At 40.8% G+C, this 22,938-nt stretch overlaps 2 protein-coding genes across 7 annotated transcripts in view; both read left to right on the top strand.

Moving 5' to 3' along the window:
• Nucleotides 1-17,715, top strand: part of tty (tweety) — a 93,543-nt gene extending 75,828 nt beyond the window's left edge. For 3 of the 6 annotated variants that reach the window (XM_033484722.2, XM_033484724.2, XM_033484723.2), the window contains exons 3-9: nucleotides 9,440-9,712; nucleotides 13,217-13,548; nucleotides 14,008-14,439; nucleotides 14,532-14,633; nucleotides 14,824-15,063; nucleotides 16,249-16,442; nucleotides 17,575-17,715. In XM_033484722.2, coding sequence (XP_033340613.1) covers nucleotides 9,440-9,712; nucleotides 13,217-13,548; nucleotides 14,008-14,439; nucleotides 14,532-14,633; nucleotides 14,824-15,063; nucleotides 16,249-16,420 — 1,551 coding nt within the window. In that variant the 3' untranslated portion in view covers nucleotides 16,421-16,442; nucleotides 17,575-17,715. The remainder of the gene's footprint in view (nucleotides 1-9,439; nucleotides 9,713-13,216; nucleotides 13,549-14,007; nucleotides 14,440-14,531; nucleotides 14,634-14,823; nucleotides 15,064-16,248; nucleotides 16,443-17,574) is intronic. The other 3 variants (XM_076521341.1, XM_076521338.1, XM_076521339.1) reach the window with 3 other exon arrangements.
• Nucleotides 17,716-17,813: 98 nt separating this feature from the next.
• On the top strand, nucleotides 17,814-22,691 carry LOC143259407 (uncharacterized). Its single transcript, XM_076521374.1, has one exon. It carries the CDS (start codon nucleotides 17,814-17,816, stop codon nucleotides 18,069-18,071), a length of 258 nt encoding a protein of 85 aa, XP_076377489.1. The 3' UTR covers nucleotides 18,072-22,691.
• The last annotated feature ends 247 nt before the right edge of the window (nucleotides 22,692-22,938 follow it).

Here is a 22,938-nt window from a genome sequence, read left to right as displayed (position 1 = left end):
GAGAAGACAGAAGGGTGGGGGGCAGAGAGAGGACTCGAACTTTGTGGGACACGCGGGGTAGCGTGTAAAATCGCAAATGGATTCTCTTTCGAGGCTCGCGAACGCCTGAAAGAGTAAATACGGGCACAGCCCTCTCTGTGCAGCTCGCAGAAAACGCGTTACACTTCTTTTGTCACGGATACGCTCATCTGCCCCCCCCCCGTGTCTTTGCTGCAGAGGGTGCAGAAAATTTTCAGCTATTTTTGCCAATTTTTCTCGCCCGTTTTCGCGAACTGCAAATTTTCCGATTAGATATTTTCTTATCTTTACTTTGCAATTTTTTTTTCCAATTCTGACACGAATAAACATTTTCTGATTTCATTTTGCAACGAGTTTCTAAACCGATGCCGAGCTATAATCCGTCTCACGCGGCAGAGATTGTGGAAGATTTTCATTTTGAATATAAAATATATTTATATATATATATAATATAATACAAGAGAATTGATAAATAGCATAAACATGATATATTTAACGACGATGAACAATCGTGCTAGCAACAACTTACAAACGACAATACAATACATTGATTTATTAGACCATGGATTTTATGCATTTATGACAGAAATTGGTATTTTGTTGTATTAATTTGAATTTATTGAAATTATTAAAGAAAGAACTTGCGCTTTGCATAAAAATAAGTAAACTGCAGATCTTTGTGCAGAATAAAAATTTGCTAAGTCAGCTGCGAGGAAAAGAAATTCAATGAAAATAAAATTTTTCTTTATTTGAAATTTTATTCTTAAAATTAATAATTTCAATAAGCCAACAATAGTGCAACAGTATTTTTAAATTCTTCCAATATCCTCGCAGTTCGATATTGCACCTATTCGCTCTTGTCATAAAAGCACAAAAATCCGCGTTTCAATAATAACACATTTTCGCCAACATTCGCCAATTTTTCTCGCCCGTTTCCGCAAGCTAGAAATTTCCTCGGTCCTTTCCGCGACGATTAGATATTTAGCGTTTTCCCAGTCGGTCTCCAAAGTGGTGCCGAGCTTAGGCGAACCAACAACCCCCTTGGCTGGCGTCGTAAATCAAGTAAAGAGCCGAACCATGTTAGGCCCGGTTCTGAAAGAGCCTTTCATTCGGCTCTCGAGAGTTTTTATGCGGGCTGACCGACCCCTAACACTGTGATTAATAGGAAAATGTACGTCATATTAACAAATTTAAATGAGTAGCAGCTGTAAGGAAGATATTGTTACATATCTTTTCAATGGCAATCCTTTATGTCGAAGGAGTGAGAATAGTCTTTTAATGTCTTAAAAACTAGTACGAAGAATCTTCTTTAGACAATGAATTTACGATTAGAATGTTTCTTCAATTTTCTTTGCTAAATGCTGGTCTAAATTCGTTCCAATTCGTGTGTCTGATCAGCGAAGTAAAGTAGAATACGTACACTTCGACAATGTTGCTCTTTTTCACAGTGTGTACAAACAATTACAATCTCTATAAAGATAGTAAAATTAATCTTATCCACGTTGCTAATAAAAATCATAGCACCAAACGTAATATCCAGGAAGTCTGCATCTCTCCTTTATTGAATTCTCTGAATGATTCATAAAGAAGGTACACTGTATTTAGCAAGACATTTTAACAATGAAAATAAGCAGCAAAGCTGATGCTGGTAGCGACTGAACTAAACGACTTGAATTTTTTTTTTAGATGACAGAGAGATAAGTAAAAGTTCTTTTTTATTTTGCTATTACTTGGAGTGAAAGGAAAAAATTCAAATCATTTAGTTTAGTTTTAAAATAATTATTTCGTTTTGAACCACAATATCAATTACACCGTATTACTAACACTATGCCGTCCGGTGGCACCACGCTGGTGCCATGCAAAAACTATCTGTTGTATGCCGATGGTACCACTTTGGTGTCATTTCAAAAAACTGAAATAACATTTGAACTGTATTTCTTGGGTGTTAAAAGGCATCAAACTAACTATAGCATCGTGCTTATTTAACTAAGAATTAAGTACGAAAATTCTTGGATGACATATCTTAATTTTAGGAATTTATATTACCGCCATCTTCGAAATTTTTTTTTAAATCTAAAATTTCCAAGCTCTTATGCTGGCGTCGAACAAAAGAATCATATCTAAGATCTGCGGACGGCATAGTGTTAATTATTGAATTACTGCATCGATTGATTTACAAATCAGGTTATAAGAAACAACCGTAACAAAATCCACGCGGTTGCAATAAAAGCAAAAAACGACTTTCGAACGGGCAAATCGAAAGTATGCAACTAATTTCCCCGATATACTCGAACTTTTGCAGCCAGAAAAGAACGCTGCAGCCGCGCGGGACGGTGCACGACTTTATTGCGAATCTGCAGCGACCATAAAAGTATTCGTCTCGCAGAAAATCCGTGGTCGAGTCGCAAAGATGAATCGTCGTCCGGCGGACGGTGCTTACATTTATTGATGAAATTCTTGTTTGGCGAAGTTTGCCGTTTGACGTAGTTGTCGCGGCGACGTTCCCCACGAAGAAAACTTAGGATAAATTCGCAGGGGGGTGGGACGGCGACTCTCGGCTACTTCCGACCTGTCGGCGAAGTTTTCGACGAAAGTGAGGAACGGATACGCGTGTACGGGGTGTGCCAAACAAACGCAATCAAATAAAGTGGTTCAAGTCAATGTTATTCGGTCTGACGAGACCAATTCCTTTCCTCGTTGACGAAAATATTGGGAGCCGCCTCTTTGTACCATTTAATTTTGGAACGGTTGAAAGGGTTACGGCTGAAGCGATCGCACTGGGATCTGAATTGGAAACTTTATTTACTGTAAACGATAAAGTTAATGATATTAATAATATTTGTAAAATTAAAAATAATATTATGAAGATATTATTAATGTTCATAAATGAATATATACATAACAACACATACAAATGAATGCGTAAATACATAGATAAATTCACACACAAATAGCATACATAAATATCTACGTAAATAACATAAATAAGTATTATTTTATTTTCAAAATAAAAATGTTGCAAGACGATTGTATGAAATAGAAATTAAACGAAAAACTGTATTGTTACTTTTAATAATCTTTTTAAGATGAACGTCCTGTAGCAATATTATCAAATTATTTCTATGTCAGCATTTATATTTCAGCTACTCAGTTTTGCCATAAATGCGTAGAATTAGCAGTCTAGTGATCGCATAACCAAAGAGTATCGCGATAGTTTTAAAATGAATGAAAATGGAGTGAGAATAAAGTAGTTAAAATTTAAACATAGTTATAATCATAGCGAACAGCTTGTGTAACAAGTTATGCGGCACATTTTGCGAATTCATGTGCTTGTCGACGATCATACTTCGCGTTGTCTTCCGTCCCCCATTGTTCGCGGGGGATGAAGTTGAATAGTGAATGTCAACGTGCCCCTGTCTGATTCTTGCCCGAGCCTTCGGAACTGTGATTACCGAAGAAGTTCACCGATGTCGCATAAATAATGAACAGAACGCGAACACACACCGGGTCGATTGATCGGGTTCCACGGCGTTGCACGCGATCCGCCGGTGGTTGACCTCGCGACACGCGCAACACCCGGCTTTTGAGCATAGCCGCAGAAAAATCAAATTTTCCCGCGGAACAAACGAGCGAAACGAAGCTTGGCCCGCGAAACGGAATTTACGATTTCTCTGCGATGCAAATTCCGCCGAGAAATAATGGTGCCGGTGTCGCGAACTCGCATTAGCAGCGGGACCGGATGCGTGGGAAGCTGGAATTTCGTGTTACTTTCCGGCGAAAAGCCGCTTTTTCTCCGCCTAATTGGCGTATCGGAGATCTTTCCATCAATTTGCATCATTTGCAGCCATTGAAAGCTATTGAAGCGTGACGAAAACCGGGTAAGTTCACTTTTTGGTTGAATGGAGCTTATTCGAGTTTATTCTTGCTATTTGAAGCAAGAATCGGATTGAATCGAACGCGTAGAAAGACCGGATTATCGGAAAATACATAGTAAATCGTGGTATCTATAATAATAAAAGCTTGGCCTGCCGCGTGACCGCTGCTATTTCGGTTTAATCGGCAAAAGAAAAGAGATAGAGAACGGAAAATGAAAAACTATAGCCCGGAAAATCGAAAACAAAAGTTTCATGGACGCGACTAAAGATATGATAATGGATTTTGCTAGACATATGAAACCCAGATTTAGGGCAAACACATAGTAAACCGTGGTATCTATAATAATAAAAGCTTGGACTACCGCGTGAACGCTGCTATTTCGGTTTAATCGGCAAAAGAAAAGAGAAAGAGAACGGAAGATGAAAAACTATAGCCCGGAAAATTGAAAATAAAAGTTTCATAGACCCGACTAAAGATATGATAATGGATTTTGCTAGACATATGAACCCCAGATTTAGGGCAAACTTTGTTGGCGACGATAAAACAAAGTTTACTATTTCCATATGGGTACAGTGGAACTTCGATTATCCGGGCTAAGTGGAGCGACATAAATGTTCGGATAGTAAAACACTTAGTTACTGTGCTAGTTTTCAACTTTATCGATTAGTACTTGTATTCGAGCAATAAAGAATTCTGGTATTAAAGACTGGACAATCGGGGTTTTACCGCGTAGACGTTATCGATACCAGAAAAACAATAACTGTATCGAATACAACGTGACAACTGGACGTCCAGATTTCACTTGATTTACTGTTAAAAAATCGACCGCTACTTTGTCATCCGCATCTGTGACACACAATAACTTATAATCAGAGATATCTCTTCATAAGAAAAGAACTCTTAATATCTCTTAGAAGATCTCTCTAAGTCTATCTAAATCTCTCTCTCTATCTCTCTAAAGATCACTTAATAAGAAGTGGTTAAATAATACTCTCAACTTAGAGAACCGTTTTTCTGTTGACGCAATATCCAAACATTAAGAATAAAGAAGAAGATAGAAAAAGTGATAATAATGATAGTAATGATAACAAAAGACATTAGATAATAATAATGACAATGATATAAATTAGATAATAGTAACAAGAGGAAGAAAGCAAAAATTAATGCAAATAACAATAATGATGACGTTGATGATGATGGTAATAATAATTGTTATTATTATAACCGTAACAGACGTTGAGGAATGTTAAGATAAGTAGCATGGTGATAGAAGATTATTTAATAGGTGAAAAAGAATCGTTAAAAAAGTCAGTGGTATAGCAGTAGTTTTTCGCATTAGACGTCCTTTATGAAATAACAAAATCGTGGTCGTCGCGCAACAAAAATATCATCGAAACCTGCAAATTCTCTAAACATCGTGGTACGTGTCACAATTTAACTTAATGTCATCCAAAAAATTAATTAGACATTCTTAATTGAATGAACAGACAAAGCGGTCTCGCGCGCAACGCTAACAGCCAATTTGTGAATGATTTTAAAAGTGTGAAAATAATGCATCAGTGCCTCCATATTCTCCGTGGTTGCATAGTGACCGCGGATCATAAGAAACAAGAAGTTCAAGTCGGTTTTCCAGCGAGAAGATAAGTGGCAAGAAAAACGGGAAAGTATGCAGCGAATTGTAGCATTACCGTTTAATGTTTGCGGCGGCGGCGCAATTTTCCTTGGAATCGTAACTAATTTCTTCTTGTAAGACTCGCGGCGATTCCATTCTCGAGAGCCAAGGATCGGGTGACCCGGGAATATACAGGGTGTCCCAAAATTATTGTACAAGCGAGAAAATAATGGGTTCCTGAGGTCATTCGAAGTAACTGTTTCCTCAGCGAAAATGCAATCCACGGCTTTGTTTACGAGTTATTAAGGAAAAACACTGACCAATAAGAGGCGAGCTCGGCTGGTACGCGACGGCCCAGCCAATGAGTGCACGGAGTCCAGTTCCGCTCATTGGCTCGACCGTCTCGCGCCAGTTAATCTCGCTTCTCATTAGTCACTGTTTTTCCTTAATAACTCGTAAACGAAGTCGCATATTGCATTTTCGCTAAGGAAAAAGTTACTTCAAATGACCTCAGGAACCCGTCGTATCCTGCTTGTACAATAATTTTGAGGCACCCTGTATATTGGGAAATGATATTGTTCGGTTACTTATGATCGAGTTTATCGAGTTTCGAGTAGTTTACCCGTCGTTCCTGCCTACTTCGTTTTAATCCCGCAGCCTCTTGGAAAGTTTGCCCGCGCTCGAAAGCCAGATCAACTTCGGAATATCGTATCGATCGGCCGGCGATCCGGACGAATGATAATCACCTCGACAAAACAGGCCGAAAGTTTTCTTTTCAGCGTCGCGTGCGGCACGACGAGACATTTTTTTAAAATATTGCCGGCACGTTTTCTGTGTCGGTGCGAACTCGATCACCTTGAGTACTACGTCGCTTGTTATCGAAGCTGCAGAAAAAAATGTTCAAGGAAAACGTTATTCGGGCAAACATTCCGGCGTGCAACAATTTTCGTCGTGATCGTATTTTTCGTGACTCTCGAGGCCATCGCGATGTATCCTTATTATTAAAACGTAATTGCCGTGGTCGAGACCAATTCAACGATGTACGGCATTTTGACCTTCTCGGTACATCCAAGTACCGCTGAAAGAAAAGTGGATGACCTTAATTTGATCGAAAACCACGAGATTCAGAAAAATCTATTGTCAACGTAATATTCGGCTGTTAAATAATATTTTCATCCGACACCTTTGACTGGGCTAGAATCATAGCGTCAAAATGTTGATATTATATTATATAATATCAACATTGTATATTTTATATTTTTCAAAAATGTTTACTGTACGAATTGCATACAGTGATTCCCGTTAATATTCGGATACTTTTCAAAACGCAATAACTTTTTTAGAACTGTACTAAATGACTTCAATTTTTTTTTAGATGATTGAGCAATCAGTCTACTTAGACCATAACTGAAATGGCTTTTTTAAAATTTTGCTACTGCTTAGAATGGCAACTTTTTTTATCCGAGGCTGTAACGAAAGTTTAAAAAATGTGTTTTGTAGATCTCGGTAAGTTATATGCGTATTAAAAATTTCACCGAAATCGGTTGATCTTGGTACGAGGTGTAAACAATTAAAGATTTTAATTTTGACACTTTCGACCAATTAGAGTGACAAATTTGCAGTATAAAAAATTTATTAACGCTTGTAACTTGACTTTGCGTTAACCGATTATCACACCATACGCGATTCTTCGCGAGAAGCTTTTTTAAATTACCCGTGTAAAAGCTCGGAAAATATAGAAATTGCAACAGCAGAAAGGAAAGTCGTGTTCGTCGACGACGTAAATATAACGATATTATAGATTTAACGACCTTGACCGATCGGTGTTTTTGACTGCATTTTCGGGCACAGAGTCGCCGACCGTACAACTTAATTAATGGAAACGAGGATACGGTCGTCAGCGCGGTTATCTATTTATAGAACATAAAATATTATCGAAGGCTGCGACACAAAGGATCGTTAACATTCATTGTTCCGGTGAGCACAACATACGCAACCAATTTTATGACTCGCCGAGTATTTGCGATAATTGTCTCACACCGCGGTGACACAATTGCGTCCGACAGCGCTCCCGCTATCCTTGCCGCATATTAATTAGCGCGGACGAAAGAAACTAGGAAATTTTTCTTTAATACACTCCCGCGAGCCGACAATAAGTCCCGATTGGCCGCGCTCCGCGGTCCAATTAGTCGACGACTATCTCTTTGAGACATTATTTATTCGTAATTAGACCATAGGAAACGGTCGAACTTCTTTTTAGTATTTTTAATTCACGCGCAAATTACTATTCAGCTCTGGTTTCTTTCAGCCGACGCAGAACGCGTTCTTACATCGCGAATTAAGATCCGATTATAATTTACATTATGTCAAGATTAAACTATCCGAAATTCCGAAATAAAACGCGCGAACCGCTTGTTCGTTTATCAAAATTGATTTCGTCGCTTTCCAAATAGGCTCGCGCGAGCTAATACGCTTATCCCAGTTTTCAAAACATTTCTCAAACGCTGAAGTGGTTACAGGCCTTCGGCTCCTTCCAAGAATTCTCGTTTACGACATCCATCGACTTAAAGCGGCTTCCTCGAAGCGGTAAATTTAATTTCACGAAATAGGAAACGGTCGCACGAGTCCATATCCGGTGAAACACGGTGCTTCGTTGACAAGGTTCGTCGAACTTCTGGTAAAGAAATTCTCGTACCAATATCGACGCGTGCGCGACGCGGCATTATCGTGCCATAAAATCGAAAAATCGTCGTAGCACACAAATCTGACCGCTTCTTCCGAACCCATCCTAGATAGACATTAACAACTTAATTAACCGTTTGAGTCCCAAGCAGCGCGATCGCGCTGTTCAGATCTCGCGTCACGATCAAACTTTAGTGACGCACGTGCATCGTATAGCTGCTCTTTTTCATTTTTTTTCTTTTTGTATCGTTTGTCAATCTCGACGAGCGTTATCGCGCCGCTTGCTTTTCTTCGCAATCAATTAAAACAAGCGCTATCACGCTGTTCGCCACTTTTCGACCGTGTTTTCTGAATAACCCCTGGGACTCAAACGGTTAATCAATGACACCGAAACTAGAAAGTGAAAATTTGCCGTAAAGGAAATATTGGCTCGGCTATTTTGTATTCTACAAAGCCTAGTTACATTCGATTCATTGGATATGTTGCGATAAAAACGAATGTCAAAAACCTAGTGAAAAATTAGCGTCACCCATACGTGACTCACGCGACACCGAACGTATTAATTTTCATTTCTATATTATTAGAACCTCTTTGTCTTGGATTAGGAACGGGATCAAACTTTAGTGACGCACGTACATCCCATAGCTGCTTTTTTCCATTTCTTTTTCTTTTTGTTTCGTTTGTCAATCTCGTCGAGCGCCATCGCGCCGCTTGCTTTTCTTCGTAATCAATTAAAACAAGCGCTATCACGCTGTTCGGCATTTTTCGACCGTGTTTTCTGAATAATCGCTGGGATTCGAACGGTTAATTAAGTTCGCTTCAAACGAGGCCGCGTCGTCGATGAAAAAAAAACGAGTCAATCTTTACACCATTTCAAATCGCAGGCTCTTCGCGTTCAATTTATCGACCGCCGGTTCGTCGATCACCATCGATCCATTCGACCAGCGGTCGTATTTCCGCGCGGCTTTTAGAACAATTTTGGATCGCGTTTGATCTTAATTAACGCGTCGCCGACGCCTCCGGCATCGGCGAGCCGCGTTAATTAAAAACTCTGGGATCATTAGCGATCATACAAATTTCGGGAACAAAAAATAAAGGAAAATCCGTCGGATGATTTTCCGGATCTAATTAAAGGGATCCTCGGATAGCGATCCCAGCGCGTTTTAATTGCAAACAAGGAGACGCGGAGACGCGCGACGTCGTCGTCGTCGACGTTGTCGATAAGCTAACGTTTAACTTTTTCATTGACAGAGCCTCGGGATACTTGGCAGTATCCCCGCAGCCTGGCTAATCCTGACGTTGCTGGTGTTGCTGGTATACTTGGTAACGAGATGCTGCGACCGGAAGCCGCGCCCCAGGAGGTCGATAACCCTGCTGAAGTTTTCGCTGGCCATCCTGGCGTTGCTCTGCAGCGGTGCCGTTGCCGTCGGCCTCTATGGAAACGACGATGTTCACAACGGCTTGGTGCAGCTGGTCGCCGCCGCCAAGAACGTCGACGGGATCCTCATGGGTGTGCGCAACCAGGTTCGTACAGTCTCCGATCCGGTCCATCCTCCGCGGTCCCTAAAGAAACCGATCGATCTTCATCTTTCCCTTCGGCCTTTCACCTTTCGACTCTCGGCGTGGCTTTGGATTTCAGGATCTTCGGGCAAGCCCGCCGTAGAGTCAATGCGCGAGCTTTTATCGAAACACTTCGCCTGCCTGGAACCTATTAACCCCTTGGAAAGCCTGTGTTCGCAGGCTTCATTAAGCCTCCTGCTAGATCCCAAGATAATGCTTCATTTACTTCTGCTCGAGAAATTAGATTGCATCTGATTTCGCAGTGGCACATTTTGCAACGCGGACGAGAATTGAACATTTGAACAGTGCAGTAAATTCTCCGCAATTTTCTTTCAGCTCGTAAACAAAAATGAACAATTCTGGGAAGAGGAGAAACGATTGTTCGAGCCTCGTGGCTCGTTGTTATAGTTGCCGATTGTCGACGATTATGAAAACGAGGCGCGGGGATCGAATAATCGTATCTTCTCTTCTCAAATTGTCCATCTTCAAGCTGAAGGAAAATTAGGGAGAATTCACTGTGTCCAGAGATAGATAATTAGTGCATTTTCACCCTGAAGTGTAAGGATTTTTAACTGTTGTTTTAAGAAGCTGTGAAACCCTCCTTAAAACAATCTCCTAAGAATAAAATTGTAGGAAAAAATGATTCGGAGTTGTTTGTTAGAGAACGACAAGAGAAAATAGACTGCGGATCTTTGTGCACGGTAAAAAGTGGTTTACATCGATCGTAAAACGCAAAGAACCAAGTAGGAACTTAATAATATGTTTACCGAACTTTTGTATGTACCTATTTTTACTAAATTAATTTTACAATCACGAGAAGCGATTGTTTATAGTCAGAAAAACTAATTCAAAATATAAAAGGTGCTTAAAGATATCTTCGGTAAAAATAACGTTAATTTCTTTGTTGTTAATTTCAAAGAAGGAAATACAAGTCTATATTTATCTTATACCTGCATTAACCCTTTGCACTCCAAGCTGTGTTAACTGTAAATTTAAATTAATTTTTTCTAACTGATGCTATTTCCATTTTAACGACAAAGTGCATTTTATACATATGAAATTGAATCTTCTGACTTATACAACAATTAGACTTTTAACAATTTTTTATATCTAAGCTTTGATATTATAAAAATTATCTTTGAACGTGATGTAATAATTTTTTAGCGGTGCCTCGGAGTCGCTTCAAAGTGTCCGAACTTCTTTTAGCTTACACCGGTATCAGAAAAGTTCTACCTTCGAAGAATTTGAATCAGAACAAAAAAAAAGTTCGAACGAAGTGCACCGTCGACGAAGAAAACGGCGGATATTTCCCTAGAACCGCGCCGCTCGGTTCTCGATACAGCAATATCGCGTGCAAAATGGCGGCGCCTCGCTACCCTCGTAAGCCCTTCAAATATCGAATTAATCTTTCGGCGGGGTCGATGCGGATAAGATCTTTAATTTAAAAAAAAAAATAGAATCTCGACGGGATCGCGGAAAATCGGATTACAATTTATCTGGTGTGCGCGGATATCTTCAGGACGGTCTTCTTTTCGGGCTTACCGGACTAGCACGGTTGTCCGCGAAGCTTCTCTGCCGCCATTCTTGACCCAAATTAACGAGAGCGCGCCTAGCTAAGGCACATTTAAACGCAGGAAAAAGTGGAGCGCAAACTAATTATGAGCGGGTTGCGGGTCTACTTTCCGTGATTAAAGTAGGGACGCGTACATGCCGCCGACGCCACCGCCACCCGAATAGACGAATACAGTAATTTCTCCCTAATTCGCGCTCGGATCGCGCGCAAGAAGGGACAATTTTGGAAGACGCCTCGCGTCTCGTTTTTATAGTTGTCGAAGAATAAAATAAGCCGTTTATTTTGAAAGTGGCATAAGTCACTTTACCGTAATGAAAAGTGGTGATTTTTTAATGTTTATACGAAATTATTTATACTGAGAAAAATATCAGTATCCTGAGATAATAAATACAAGTAATTCTTCTCGAAAGTTAGCATCCATATTTTTAAACGTGTTAAAACGCAAACCCTTAAATATATCGACTTAAAAACAAAGTGACTTATGCCACTTTCAAAATAAACGGCTCAAATAGTAAAAACAGTAGAATAAAATAATAAATATCAATAACCTCGACAATCGGTAATTTTAAAAACGAGTCGCAAGACGCGAATAATCGTATCTCCTCTTCCCAAATGATCGATTTCTGTGCACAATCTGAGCGCGAATTAGGGAGAATTTACTGTACACTGGAGCGGCGAGCGGGAAATTGATGTGGGCAGGTGAACCACTCGGACGAACCTTTAGATGAACACACAGGTGACGCTAAGAATAATGCTCGGATGTTTTCGGCACTTGGAGAAAGTCCGAAAACAATCATAAATCCTCGCTAGGAACGATTAAAGAAAGAAAATTCGCCCGCAAACTTCTTACGTTTGGATTTCCCTTGTTTTCATCGCATGGACTCTTTACACCAGGGTTAGCCAAAACGTATCTATTCCTAGTCGCCCGCCTGTCTGATATTATCTATGTTTACTTTAAATTTAAACTTATTTTTGACTTTAAATTACTACTCTTCGTATGCTCACTTAATACATACGATGTTGGTAAACTGCCGCCTATAATTAAAAAAAAAAAAGAACAGGTCGTCCGTAGTGATCAAAAGCTCGGCCACCCCTGCTCTACACCCTCCATGAACACCAAATACACAAACCACTGTTTTACTTATTGGGTTGACAACTAAGTAATTGCCGATTTGTTTAATGAAATAAAAAATTCTTTTTTACTTGGAATGAAGTTTAATCTGTAATGTATTTTCCATTTTGTTCGATGACCTTTTGCCATCTCTCTGACAACTTGAAAATTCCACGCTCGTAGAAAGTCTGATCCTTTTCGGCCAAAAACTGAGTTAAGTGAGATTTTACAGCGTCATCATCGTTAAAAGTTTTACCACGAAGGGAGTTGTCCAGGGTTCGAAATAAGTGGTAATCCGATGGCGCGAGATCAGGGCTATATGGTGGGTGTAACATCAATTCCCAATCAATATCCATCAATTTTTGCCGAGTGGACAAAGACGTGTGCGGCCTAGCATTGTCCTGCTGGAAAATGACACCTTTACGATTGACCAATTCTGATCGCTTTTCCTTGACCGCTGCATTCAATTTGTCCAGTTGCTAACATTCACGGATAATAACAAATAACATAATAATAATAATAATAATAATTTTATAATATAATACTTACGGATATCATAAAAATGGGAGTGAGAGACATCTATAACTGAAATCGGCAATTACTTAGTTGCCAACCCAATATTTCATAGAACTTTCTTACATTGGTACTTTACATAGAAATGTGTTACAAGTAACATTGTTACGAGTGTACTCTGCACGCAAGATCCTTTTTCCTTCGATTTTGAGGATTCCCTCGCTCTTGATTTCGCGGCCTCGAGCTAACACAGCACCTTTCTTGCCCGCAGACCGACACCATAGAGACGACGCTGAAGAAGATTCAAACGGAGCTGATCGCGCTGGGAGACGAATTCGACGTCCCAGCGAGCAACAGGACGATGCTGAATCTGCTGTTGATCGCCCTGGAAAACATGAAGCAGAACACGAGCATCGCCGTGAATCGGAGCTACGAGATCCGAAAACCGTTGAGCGGGATCAGTCTCGCCGGGGCGATCGGGATGGGCGAGAAGATCGAGCAGTTCAGGTGGCCCATCACCATGACCGTCCTCAGCGCTCTCCTCGTTCTCTGCGTGGTGCTGGTCGTCGGTGTCGCCAGACATTCCAGATGCATTCTCATAACGTACGTGTCGGTCTCGCTCTAGCAAAAACCGTGCGAGAAAAGGGGTCCGTCTGGATTTAACTGGATCTTGGTTGGATCCTTTTTGCGTTCCTTGTGGAGCTCGATGGTCGTCGACCGGGCGTAGCTTATTTCAGGCGACCTTTTTCTCGTACGGTATGCTGGAAACGAAATCGTAAAATGGCGACTGTGCCGTGCTCGTGCAACCCTTAACTAGGTGTGCAAAGGGGTAGCAATCGGACTTGGGCATCGGAGAGGGGCGACCACATATTTATTCATAAGATCGTAATTCAGCAAACATAAAACTCGGCGAGCACCGCGAATTTATGTAGCCTGTGCATTCTATCTTACCGTGCCGCCTAGTTAGGGGTTGACGAACTTAACGTTGAAGTCGGTGTGAAAAGTTTCGTTGTAAACGAAAATACCGCCAGTTTAATCGGGAACAACGAACGTTTTCCACAGATTCTCTGTGTTCGGTCTATTCGCGGTGATAGTTTCATGGCTGATGGCCTCGCTGTACCTGGCAACATCGGTGGCGTTGGGCGACTTGTGCGTATCTCCTGACGGCTACCTGACCAGGGCTGTACCCTCCACACTGGCCTCGGAAGTGCTGTCTTATTACACGCACTGTGATAACACGCGCAGCAATCCATTCACCCAGAGACTGCAGGACGGCCAGCGCACGGTCAAGGATATGGTTCAGAACCTAAACCAGATCACAAATCTGGCGTTGCAGCTGTTCAAGGACCAGAAAGTGCAACCGAAGCTCGTCAGCCTGGAGACCCACGTGAACACCGTCGACAGACTGATCTCTGGCCTAGCTACGTTGCTCGACTGCAAACCGCTGCACAAGCAATACGTTCATGCCGCCAAGAGCCTGTGCCATTTGGGGCTGTAAGTCCGCGACGATCGTTGCATCGACAGGGTGCAGAGATCGCTAGCTCCTCCTAGAATGGTTTGTATTAATAGACACTAAAATTCTTCAGGTACGGATTGACCTTCATGCTGCTGGCAAGCCTAGCAGCAGGCCTCTTCTTCACCGTGTTGGTTTGGGTGGACTCTCACACCTGGATCTACATACGGAAACGGTGAGTGTGCACAGCTGGATGATTCGTCTGACCCGGATGTCCCACGCTGGTCTAAAATGCGGTTCTACCATGAATCGAAGTATCTCGAGCTTGGGAATAATTGTCCGCTTTCCATAGTACTTGTCCCGCATTTTAAGCCAACGTGCGTCGCCTAATGGTTGCAGTATGGTTGATGACGCGTTTGTTCTAGAAGAGATTACCACCAAGTGGACGAGCAGGACCCGTACCTACCACCATCGGCAGCCTCGCAGGCGATAGCAGCGCGGACCCTTCGAGGCCAAGGGTCGTACCCGCCTACAGCCCCTTCTCTTTATCCGAATGCTCATGGCACTCAAAATATCATTAAGCAGCCTCTCTTGCTAACGCCGCCCCCGCCGTCCTACGCTACTGCGACTGCTCGAGCACGTCAGCTGCACGAGAGCATGTTAAAGTTTGTGCATGAGATCTTTTCATTCGGTTTTATTTCTTAGCTATCTTTGATCTTTGTCGCGATAAATTCAATGCTAACTTTGCCCTATATAAATATATACATATACATTCGGTTAGACCGTAGTCCTAGTTCAGCGTAGCTGCTGATTACATAGTTTCATAGTACATTACATTACCAATTTTATTAAGACAGTCGGCGCGACAAAGATCGAATACTAAGCAGCTGTGTGAGGTTTACCGAAACTAATCTCGTAGCAAAAGGGACCGATTTTTCTATGAGTAAGCCTTCGGAGGTTCTCGATTTTGATCTTGTTCTCCCGACAAAGGAAATTTTCATCCCCTTTTGAGAAATCAAAGTTTCACCGAAAAATCAACGTTTCAAAGTAAAGCGATCGGTCCCGCTAAAATTGAGAGCCACTGAATAAAGATAAATACATATTTTTGTCCCTCTTTTATAATTACCAAAACATTTTTTGAAGACCTGATGTGAAGTACACAGATACTTACAGAGCTTTTAACAAATCATATGCAATATCGTTACATCAAATCTTTATTTAAATATTCGCTTAATAGACGATGTACATTTTTTTATTGACCTTTCATGAGATGCGTTGATTTACTATTGTTAACAGTGTGCTGGACGGATTCAGTTATACATTCATAATGTGATTTATCAATGTCGATAGCTATCAATGTCAAGGGTTTGAATATCGCTTTAATTGTTGCAGCAAAATACAGTACAGTTATTGATCATCGATGAGAAACTTGCTAATTATCTCACAAAAGATTAAAAGGATTAAACAAATTTCATGTCAATTACCTACCGGATTGATAACTGTACAATTGTTTAGATGTTCTTCCGCAGTATCGTTGAATGTTGAATTTCTATCAAACTTTTCTAGAAACATTTTTTAAAGAAACCGCTCGGTTTCATACTCTTTGTGATCGATGTTTAAAACGAACGATTCGGAGATAGAGATAGTGCGCTTTTATGCGTGTTTACATATTATAGTTTCTTTTTTCGATAGCGTCCCGTGCCTATTTTTGTCTTTAGATTTGTTCGATGATAACAGAATGACACGCGGAATGTTCTCAGAAATAGGAGACAGAGAGTTAGATATCAGAGAGAACCCTCCGAGAGAAAGATAATGCTGCAACTTTGTTCGTTTCGGTTTCCGGTTTACAGAGGTGGGGGTGTTAACGGGAGCGGAGGAGGCGGGGATCACAAATCGTCTCAGCATAATCAGCAGTCGGCAGGTGGACGAGCTGAGCACCGTTCTGGACTCGGAGATCAACCTGGCCAGTACGCGACTCTGAGCAAACAGTGCAAAACGCTAGAGTCTAGCGATTTTTACTGAGGGCACGCCCCCGCAGGGCCCGGTAAGCTTAACTTACTCGTCAGAATTATCCCACCAATTCCCCGGAATTGATAATTCTACGCAAATATTTGTATTCTGTCAACTAACGTTGCCACTAAACTCTAATTTAAATTTTCCCCGGCTCTGGTGGAAACATCCCCCGAGTCTGGGATGACAAATGACATATATTAGGTTGGGGAATTCGTTCGTAGCGTTTTTATATTTTCTTTTGTTTTACAACGATTTTCTGCTGTTTGGCAAAGTATAATATTTATTCGAGCTCTTTCTGCTTTACAAAACTGTGCTAATCGTCTTTTTGAGTAATTTAATTTTTTATTACTTTTCAGGCTTAGAAATAGAATATCAAGGAGGTAAAAAGCAACATTTTCGACAGCTTCTCTTCTTCGCTTTTCATCGAGGCCAAAAAGCTGCCGAAGCAGTTCGGGACATTTGCAACGTATACGGAGAAGGTGTCATAGGCGAGTCTACAGCACAGAAATTGGTTTGCGAAGTTCAAAAATGGCGATTTTCACGTTGACGACACGCTCCGCAGCGGAAGACCTTCTGAATTCGACGAAGAGCGTCTCAAAGCACTTTTGAAGAAGGACGGTCACCAAACAAGTCGTGAATTGGCCGAAAGAATGAACTGCGATCATAAAACGATTCTCAATCATCTTCATTCAATGGAATTTGCCGAAAAATTGGGAGCCTGGGTTAAATTCGAATGCAGAAGGTCTTCCGCTGTGGGGCGTGTCGTCGATGTCAAAATCGTCATTTTTTAACTTCGCAAACCATTTCCGTGCTGTAGACTCGCCTATGACACCTTCTCCGTATACGTTGCAAATGTCTCGGGCTGCTTCAGCAGCTTTTTGGCTTCGATGAAAAGCGAAGAAGAGAAGGTGTCGAAAATGTTGCTTTTTACCTCCTGGATATTCCATTTCGAAGCCTCAAAAGTAATAAAAAATTAAATTACTCAAAAAGACGATTAGCACAGTTTTGTAGAGCAGAAAGAGCTCTATCGAATGAATATTATACACTTTGTCAAACAGCAAAAAATCGTTGCAAAATAAGAGAAAATATAAAAACGCTACGAACTTATGCCCCAACCCAATAATTAGAAGATGTCTAATCGATCCGTGAACATCGGATTGCAGGTAGAGAACCACCTTGGACCCCGAGCGTGGCGTCTTTCACCGGAACCCTGTCTCACAATTCGCATGGACCCGCGCACCTGGCCACGTTCCAGGACTCCCGAAAGACGCAGACGCTGGACCCGAAGAATCTAGCGAACTTGAAGAGAGGTCCGACCCCGGCCTGGAACCAGAATCGTCCCCTGCCCCCAAATCCGAGCAACCAGCCGACATGGGAATTCGAGTCGCGCTCCCAGACAAACATGAATCAGTTTCGGTCGTTGGTGCGCAACAAAGCTCCGAACATCCGCATCCAGGACCAGATGCAGGACCAGGTCCGGACGTTGGACAGGAATTTCACCAGGAATCAGTTCAATGGTGCCGCGCAAGGCAGCGCAGTCCCGAACATGTACGGAACGTACAATCGGGCACAGTCCAGGCAAGATAACAAGCCGACAGTGGCCACGCTGAGCCAAGTACAGGGCAGCGACCCTAACTTGTACGCTGTCACGGAACTGTAATCAGGCCACCTAACCGTGTAAACTGCCGCGCTGTAATTAGGGTCCATGAAGCTTCCGTTCTTAGTCCTTCGGACTAGCCTGTCTACTTTGAAATTACAAGATGCGAAAACTTTAATTAAAACAAATTTTTCTTTCATACTTCTCGAATTATGTGAAATATTTTTAGTTTAAAGAGAGTCGTTTCAACGTCCAATTAGAAATTTTAGTTTTCAAGATCGAGGAATTATTATTTTACTTTTGGAACAGTTGAATATTTTGCTCGTGAGATAATGTGTTCGTTCAAGTTTCAAGGATTTCATGGACCCACGCCAACGATATCATCACATTCGAAAAAAAGTTCATCGAAAGCCGTGTTTCACACCTTTTTTACGATTTTCGTGCGTATTTTTAATATGCATTTCGGTTTTTTATAAGATATACCCGAAAAAAAGCTCAATTATCGTTTGGTAAAACTTTTTGATATGGTGGGATTTATATACGTTTAAACGTAAGTTTACGAAATTTCGGGGTTTTATACGATTCAGGGAGATGGACAAGGTGATTTACGCGCCTCCGCGATTTTCTTGGAGAAATCTTGGGGAGGATCCAAAGGCGTGCGTCGACGCGTCTCAACTTTTATAGAAAGATTGCGCACCGTTGGGAGCTGTTCCCAACTGTTTTTCCCAATCAAAATGGAGGAATCCGGTTGCTTTTTGGCAACGTTCTCGAATTTCATCGGGTACGGTAATGAGAGGCGACAGAAACGAGGTCTGCGGGTGATGTGAGAGGAAAAATGGGGGCGAAAGATGCTTTTGGAGAGCTTGTCGAGGCGAAGGATTTTGCGTTTGTAAAAATTCGCGTGAAATCGCCGAGAATGAGCAGGAGTTCATTAGCTATTGATAACCGAAACACGTTTAGATTAATGATATTGTATGGAAATTTTCTGTGGAAATATTGAGAGTAAATAGAATGAACCTTCTTCTTGTCATCGTTCACAGGAATGTGCGAAGAAAAGAGAAACAGAATGAGAAAGAAAGTTAGAGTGAGAATACTACGCGTGATATCTCGAAGAAGAGGGTCTTGTATATCCGAGATTTTGTACTTGTATATCGTGTACAGTGATTATATCATTTTATGTTAGCCTGTATTCTGTAAATGATCGTTGCTTCTCGACTAAGAGGCACGCGAACGATGAAACAAACGGAAGGCTGGATTAATTAGAGAAGAATCGTCGTCGTTGTATTTATTGCTTGTTAGTTTCTCAGTTTTCAAGACTATGAACACGAGAGAGGATGCACAAGGTCTAGCGTCTAGATTGCCTATCGAGTGTGTAGCTCGCCATGTTTGAACGTATTCCGGTGGGAGATCTCCTGTTAGCTAATTATAGTCGAAGTTATCGAACGACGAGCTCGTTTTAAGTAAACAATTTCTAGCGCTTTAGGTTGATGCCATCGAGTTCTGCGTCTTTGCAAAGTATCAGCTTCGTAGCTCGCATAGTTTTCGACAGATTAAACATTAAAGTCGCGAGGCGAGGCTTTAATGGCGCCTAATGGGCTGAAATGGCGGACCACCATTTTCTCACCCCAGGGAGATCTCAAACTTAGCGAGGTATACACGGAAACAGTTTTAACCCTTTATGAGCCGTTCTTAAAGGATGTTGATAGTTTCCCAGCATTCTTTCTAGAATTATCATTAAGTGATTCTACTTCTGTCGGCCTACTACTGTCCCTTTGATTAGTTTTCTAAGGTTGTTAATACTTGTACTTTTTCATACAAACTCCATTCCTATACGTATAGTCGATTTGCGTTCATTTTGATATCGAGTGATATTGTTGTACCGCTCTGTAGGGGGTTGAATTTTTAATCGATATATTTACACGAGAACACGAAACCACAGATAACGCGATACGTAATTACCACAGACCAGGAACGAGTTAAATTTTCTACGAACGTTAATTAAAGAAAATACGAAGGTTCAGTTTTCTGAAATGAAACATTGCCTAATTTTGTAATTAAGATTTTTTAGTTTCCGTTTCAGTTGTTACACGAAAGGTTTCATGGATCATTTCAACAGCTTGTAATGCAATTTTTATAACGGAGAAACGATTTTACTCGTTCCTGCCACGAAAACGATTTTTATATACTTTTTTACACTTTTACCAAGTGAAGGAATCGCGCAAACGAGATTTTCATTAATTTGTCTGTGCAAAACGTTTGAGTACATATACACTTTACATGTCTCTGCGAGGAATATACTTGATATATATGTATATATACATATATCTTATGCATATATATTATATATGTATACATATGTATATTATACATACTATACATATAAGAAGTTACCGCACGAAAACACAGAACGAGTGATATATATATAAATAGATGTATATTTATCAGCGTTAATATTTAAATTTAGAGACGTCGAGCGTCCGAGGAATTTTTACAAAAAGAAAATGAAAAAGTACTCTCCGACCCATGTAACGATGACAAAACAATAATTCTTTACAACCGTTTCGCGGATCGAAGGATCCGAAGGATCGTTGATTCTAGGAAAAATTTCAGCGATCTTCGTCGACACTCAGACAGGCATACGTTTTAAGTACAAAACACGGTGAAAGTGCAGGGGTCACGTTCTCATCATTTCACTTGTAAATGACCGGAAATGTTCTACGATCGTCTGGTCTAATCGATGACTATCCAGCTAAGCATTTTATAGAACGTTTTTCTTTTCTTCGGAGAACACGTTGATAGAATTTAGTTCTCCTCGATGAGCAAAGCCAGTGAGAATTCAAGTTCTTGCTAACATTTTGCCCGACGACAACTTAATATTTTTTAACCAATTTTTCAATATTGTTAGCAAAACGAATGGCCTCTGTGACTGTGCTTCGTTTAAAAGAAGCTTAGCCATTTATTAAGAAATTTTTAATAAACTATTTTTTTGTTCGCGAAGGCTGGTTGAACAACTGTTAAGCAAAGTGTTAAAATTGGAACATGAAAGAGCATTTAAAGTGAAAGAGGACGAACGTGTGAATTGTATTTTGCATTTTTTTCCCCTGAAACTATGCTATTCTCACCGACGTGGAGGTTCCCTTAAAGCCTAGGATGTTGTGCCCAAAAGTAAATGGATATAGGAGTCCAAGATTGAATTATTTGCGGAGCGCAAAGTCTTCCTGTACGACCTGTCAAAGGCCCCAACGATCATTCAATGAAGATACCATTTGCAACGAAAGCAGCGGACGGCTTTATATTCCGCATCCTATTCATCGAGTGTGTAAATAGAGAGAACGAAAGAGAATGAGAAGAAAGAGTGCATGGACAGAAGCATGTTAAAAAACTAGAACAAATGTGCGAGAGTGATTATATATCAAACTTTGAATTTAAATGTTAAAAACTTCATTGAGATACGAGTATTGTTCTCCTCTACCGTTTCGTTTTCACGGTTTCTTCGCCTGACACGTTCGAGAAAGAAGAAGAGAAAGGTAGATACGTTCGTATCCTTTCGCGCCGATAGGATCACGATCATGATGATGATAACGTGTTTGACCTGTTAACCGGGTGGTTTCATAAATTTTAACTACCACTGGAACACGGTCGAAGACGAACCAGCAACCGGAAACGATCCAACCTGCAATAATAAGCTCGATGAAACGCTGTTATCAATGTTATCACGTCTAGCAAAAAATCTTTGATCGAAAATCAAGCGCCTAATAATGAAAGAATTTCGTCAACGTTATCGATGTCTTTTTAAATGGGAATATGTATTTTTGTCATCGCCGCGTAAATAGTGACCAATCTAACGACCTACAATATCATATGACCTTCGCGCGATCTTGAGTCGAAGAAGACAAGTTAAAGAATAAACAGGCTTGTCTTTCGCTATCTCTATCATCGTCTTAGTCATGTGTCTGGAATGTTTTATAATTTCTGTGTCGATCATTTTCTGCTAGGAGTGGTACAGTACGATAGAACGAAGAGAAATCTTTATCTAAATAAATAAGAGATGAGAAACATTACTGTGAAACGAAGGACGAACCAGCTCGTCGTCCCCGGTTGATAGGTTCAGTCCTTCTGTACGTAACTCGTCGACTTTCTCTCGAGGAGAAACGAAACAACTCTCTTCGACCGTAGGCGTGAACGTTTTGATCCCGTTGTACATAGTTGTAATATTTATTATAAAAGAAACAAGAAATAATAAGTGCGGTCATAGCGCATATAATAGAATAGCGAAAACACACTTAGTTCTAGCCGTTAATCGAATTAATTGTAATTCGTAAGGGTTCGATTGTCGCGGAGGAGGGGTGCGAGAGGGGGGGGGGGGGAGGGACGAAGAGTTCGAACGTCATCACTTTTCAACTGATCGAAAGAGGAGGATACATCCTAGTCAGTAACTAACAAAGCTTTTTCCGTTTTTCTTTTTTTGTATACGTTCGACTTTGTCCAAGCGTAATTTACGAATGAACACGGGGATCTCTTGCCAAATTTCGTTTCGACGCGGCTCAAATTTGTTCTCTTTTGTATGTCTCGTTTCTTAATATAGAGGGATGAAAATTCACCGTCTTTCTCCGATAATTGTACTGCAACTCTATTGCTAATTATCAGCGGTATAAATTAAAGACAGAGAGGAGTGTAAGGAGACACGATCGATTTTATTTGATGCATCTACCCCGAAAGATTGATCCGCAAATTTTTCAGGTATCGAATGGAACCACGTCTTTATTTGTCGACGTTATTTAAGTTAATTGATCTACGTAAGTATAACCGCTTGCAGTCGAAATGATGGTCACGTTATATATGATATAACGTGATATATAATTATATATGAATATGGTCACGTTAACACGTTGAATGCCACGGGGGTCACCGGTGACCGGCACTTAACTTG

The sequence above is a fragment of the Megalopta genalis genome, chromosome 1, assembly GCF_051020955.1.
Source record: "Megalopta genalis isolate 19385.01 chromosome 1, iyMegGena1_principal, whole genome shotgun sequence".
Lineage (NCBI taxonomy): Eukaryota > Metazoa > Arthropoda > Insecta > Hymenoptera > Halictidae > Megalopta > Megalopta genalis.
Note: the sequence above shows the minus strand (reverse complement) of the source record. Positions and strands in the feature narration are given on the sequence as shown.

Excerpts from the sequence above, each read along its gene's own strand:
- LOC143259407 (XM_076521374.1), top strand. The coding sequence starts at position 17,814 with ATGAATCAGTTTCGGTCGTTGGTGCGCAACAAAGCTCCGAACATCCGC.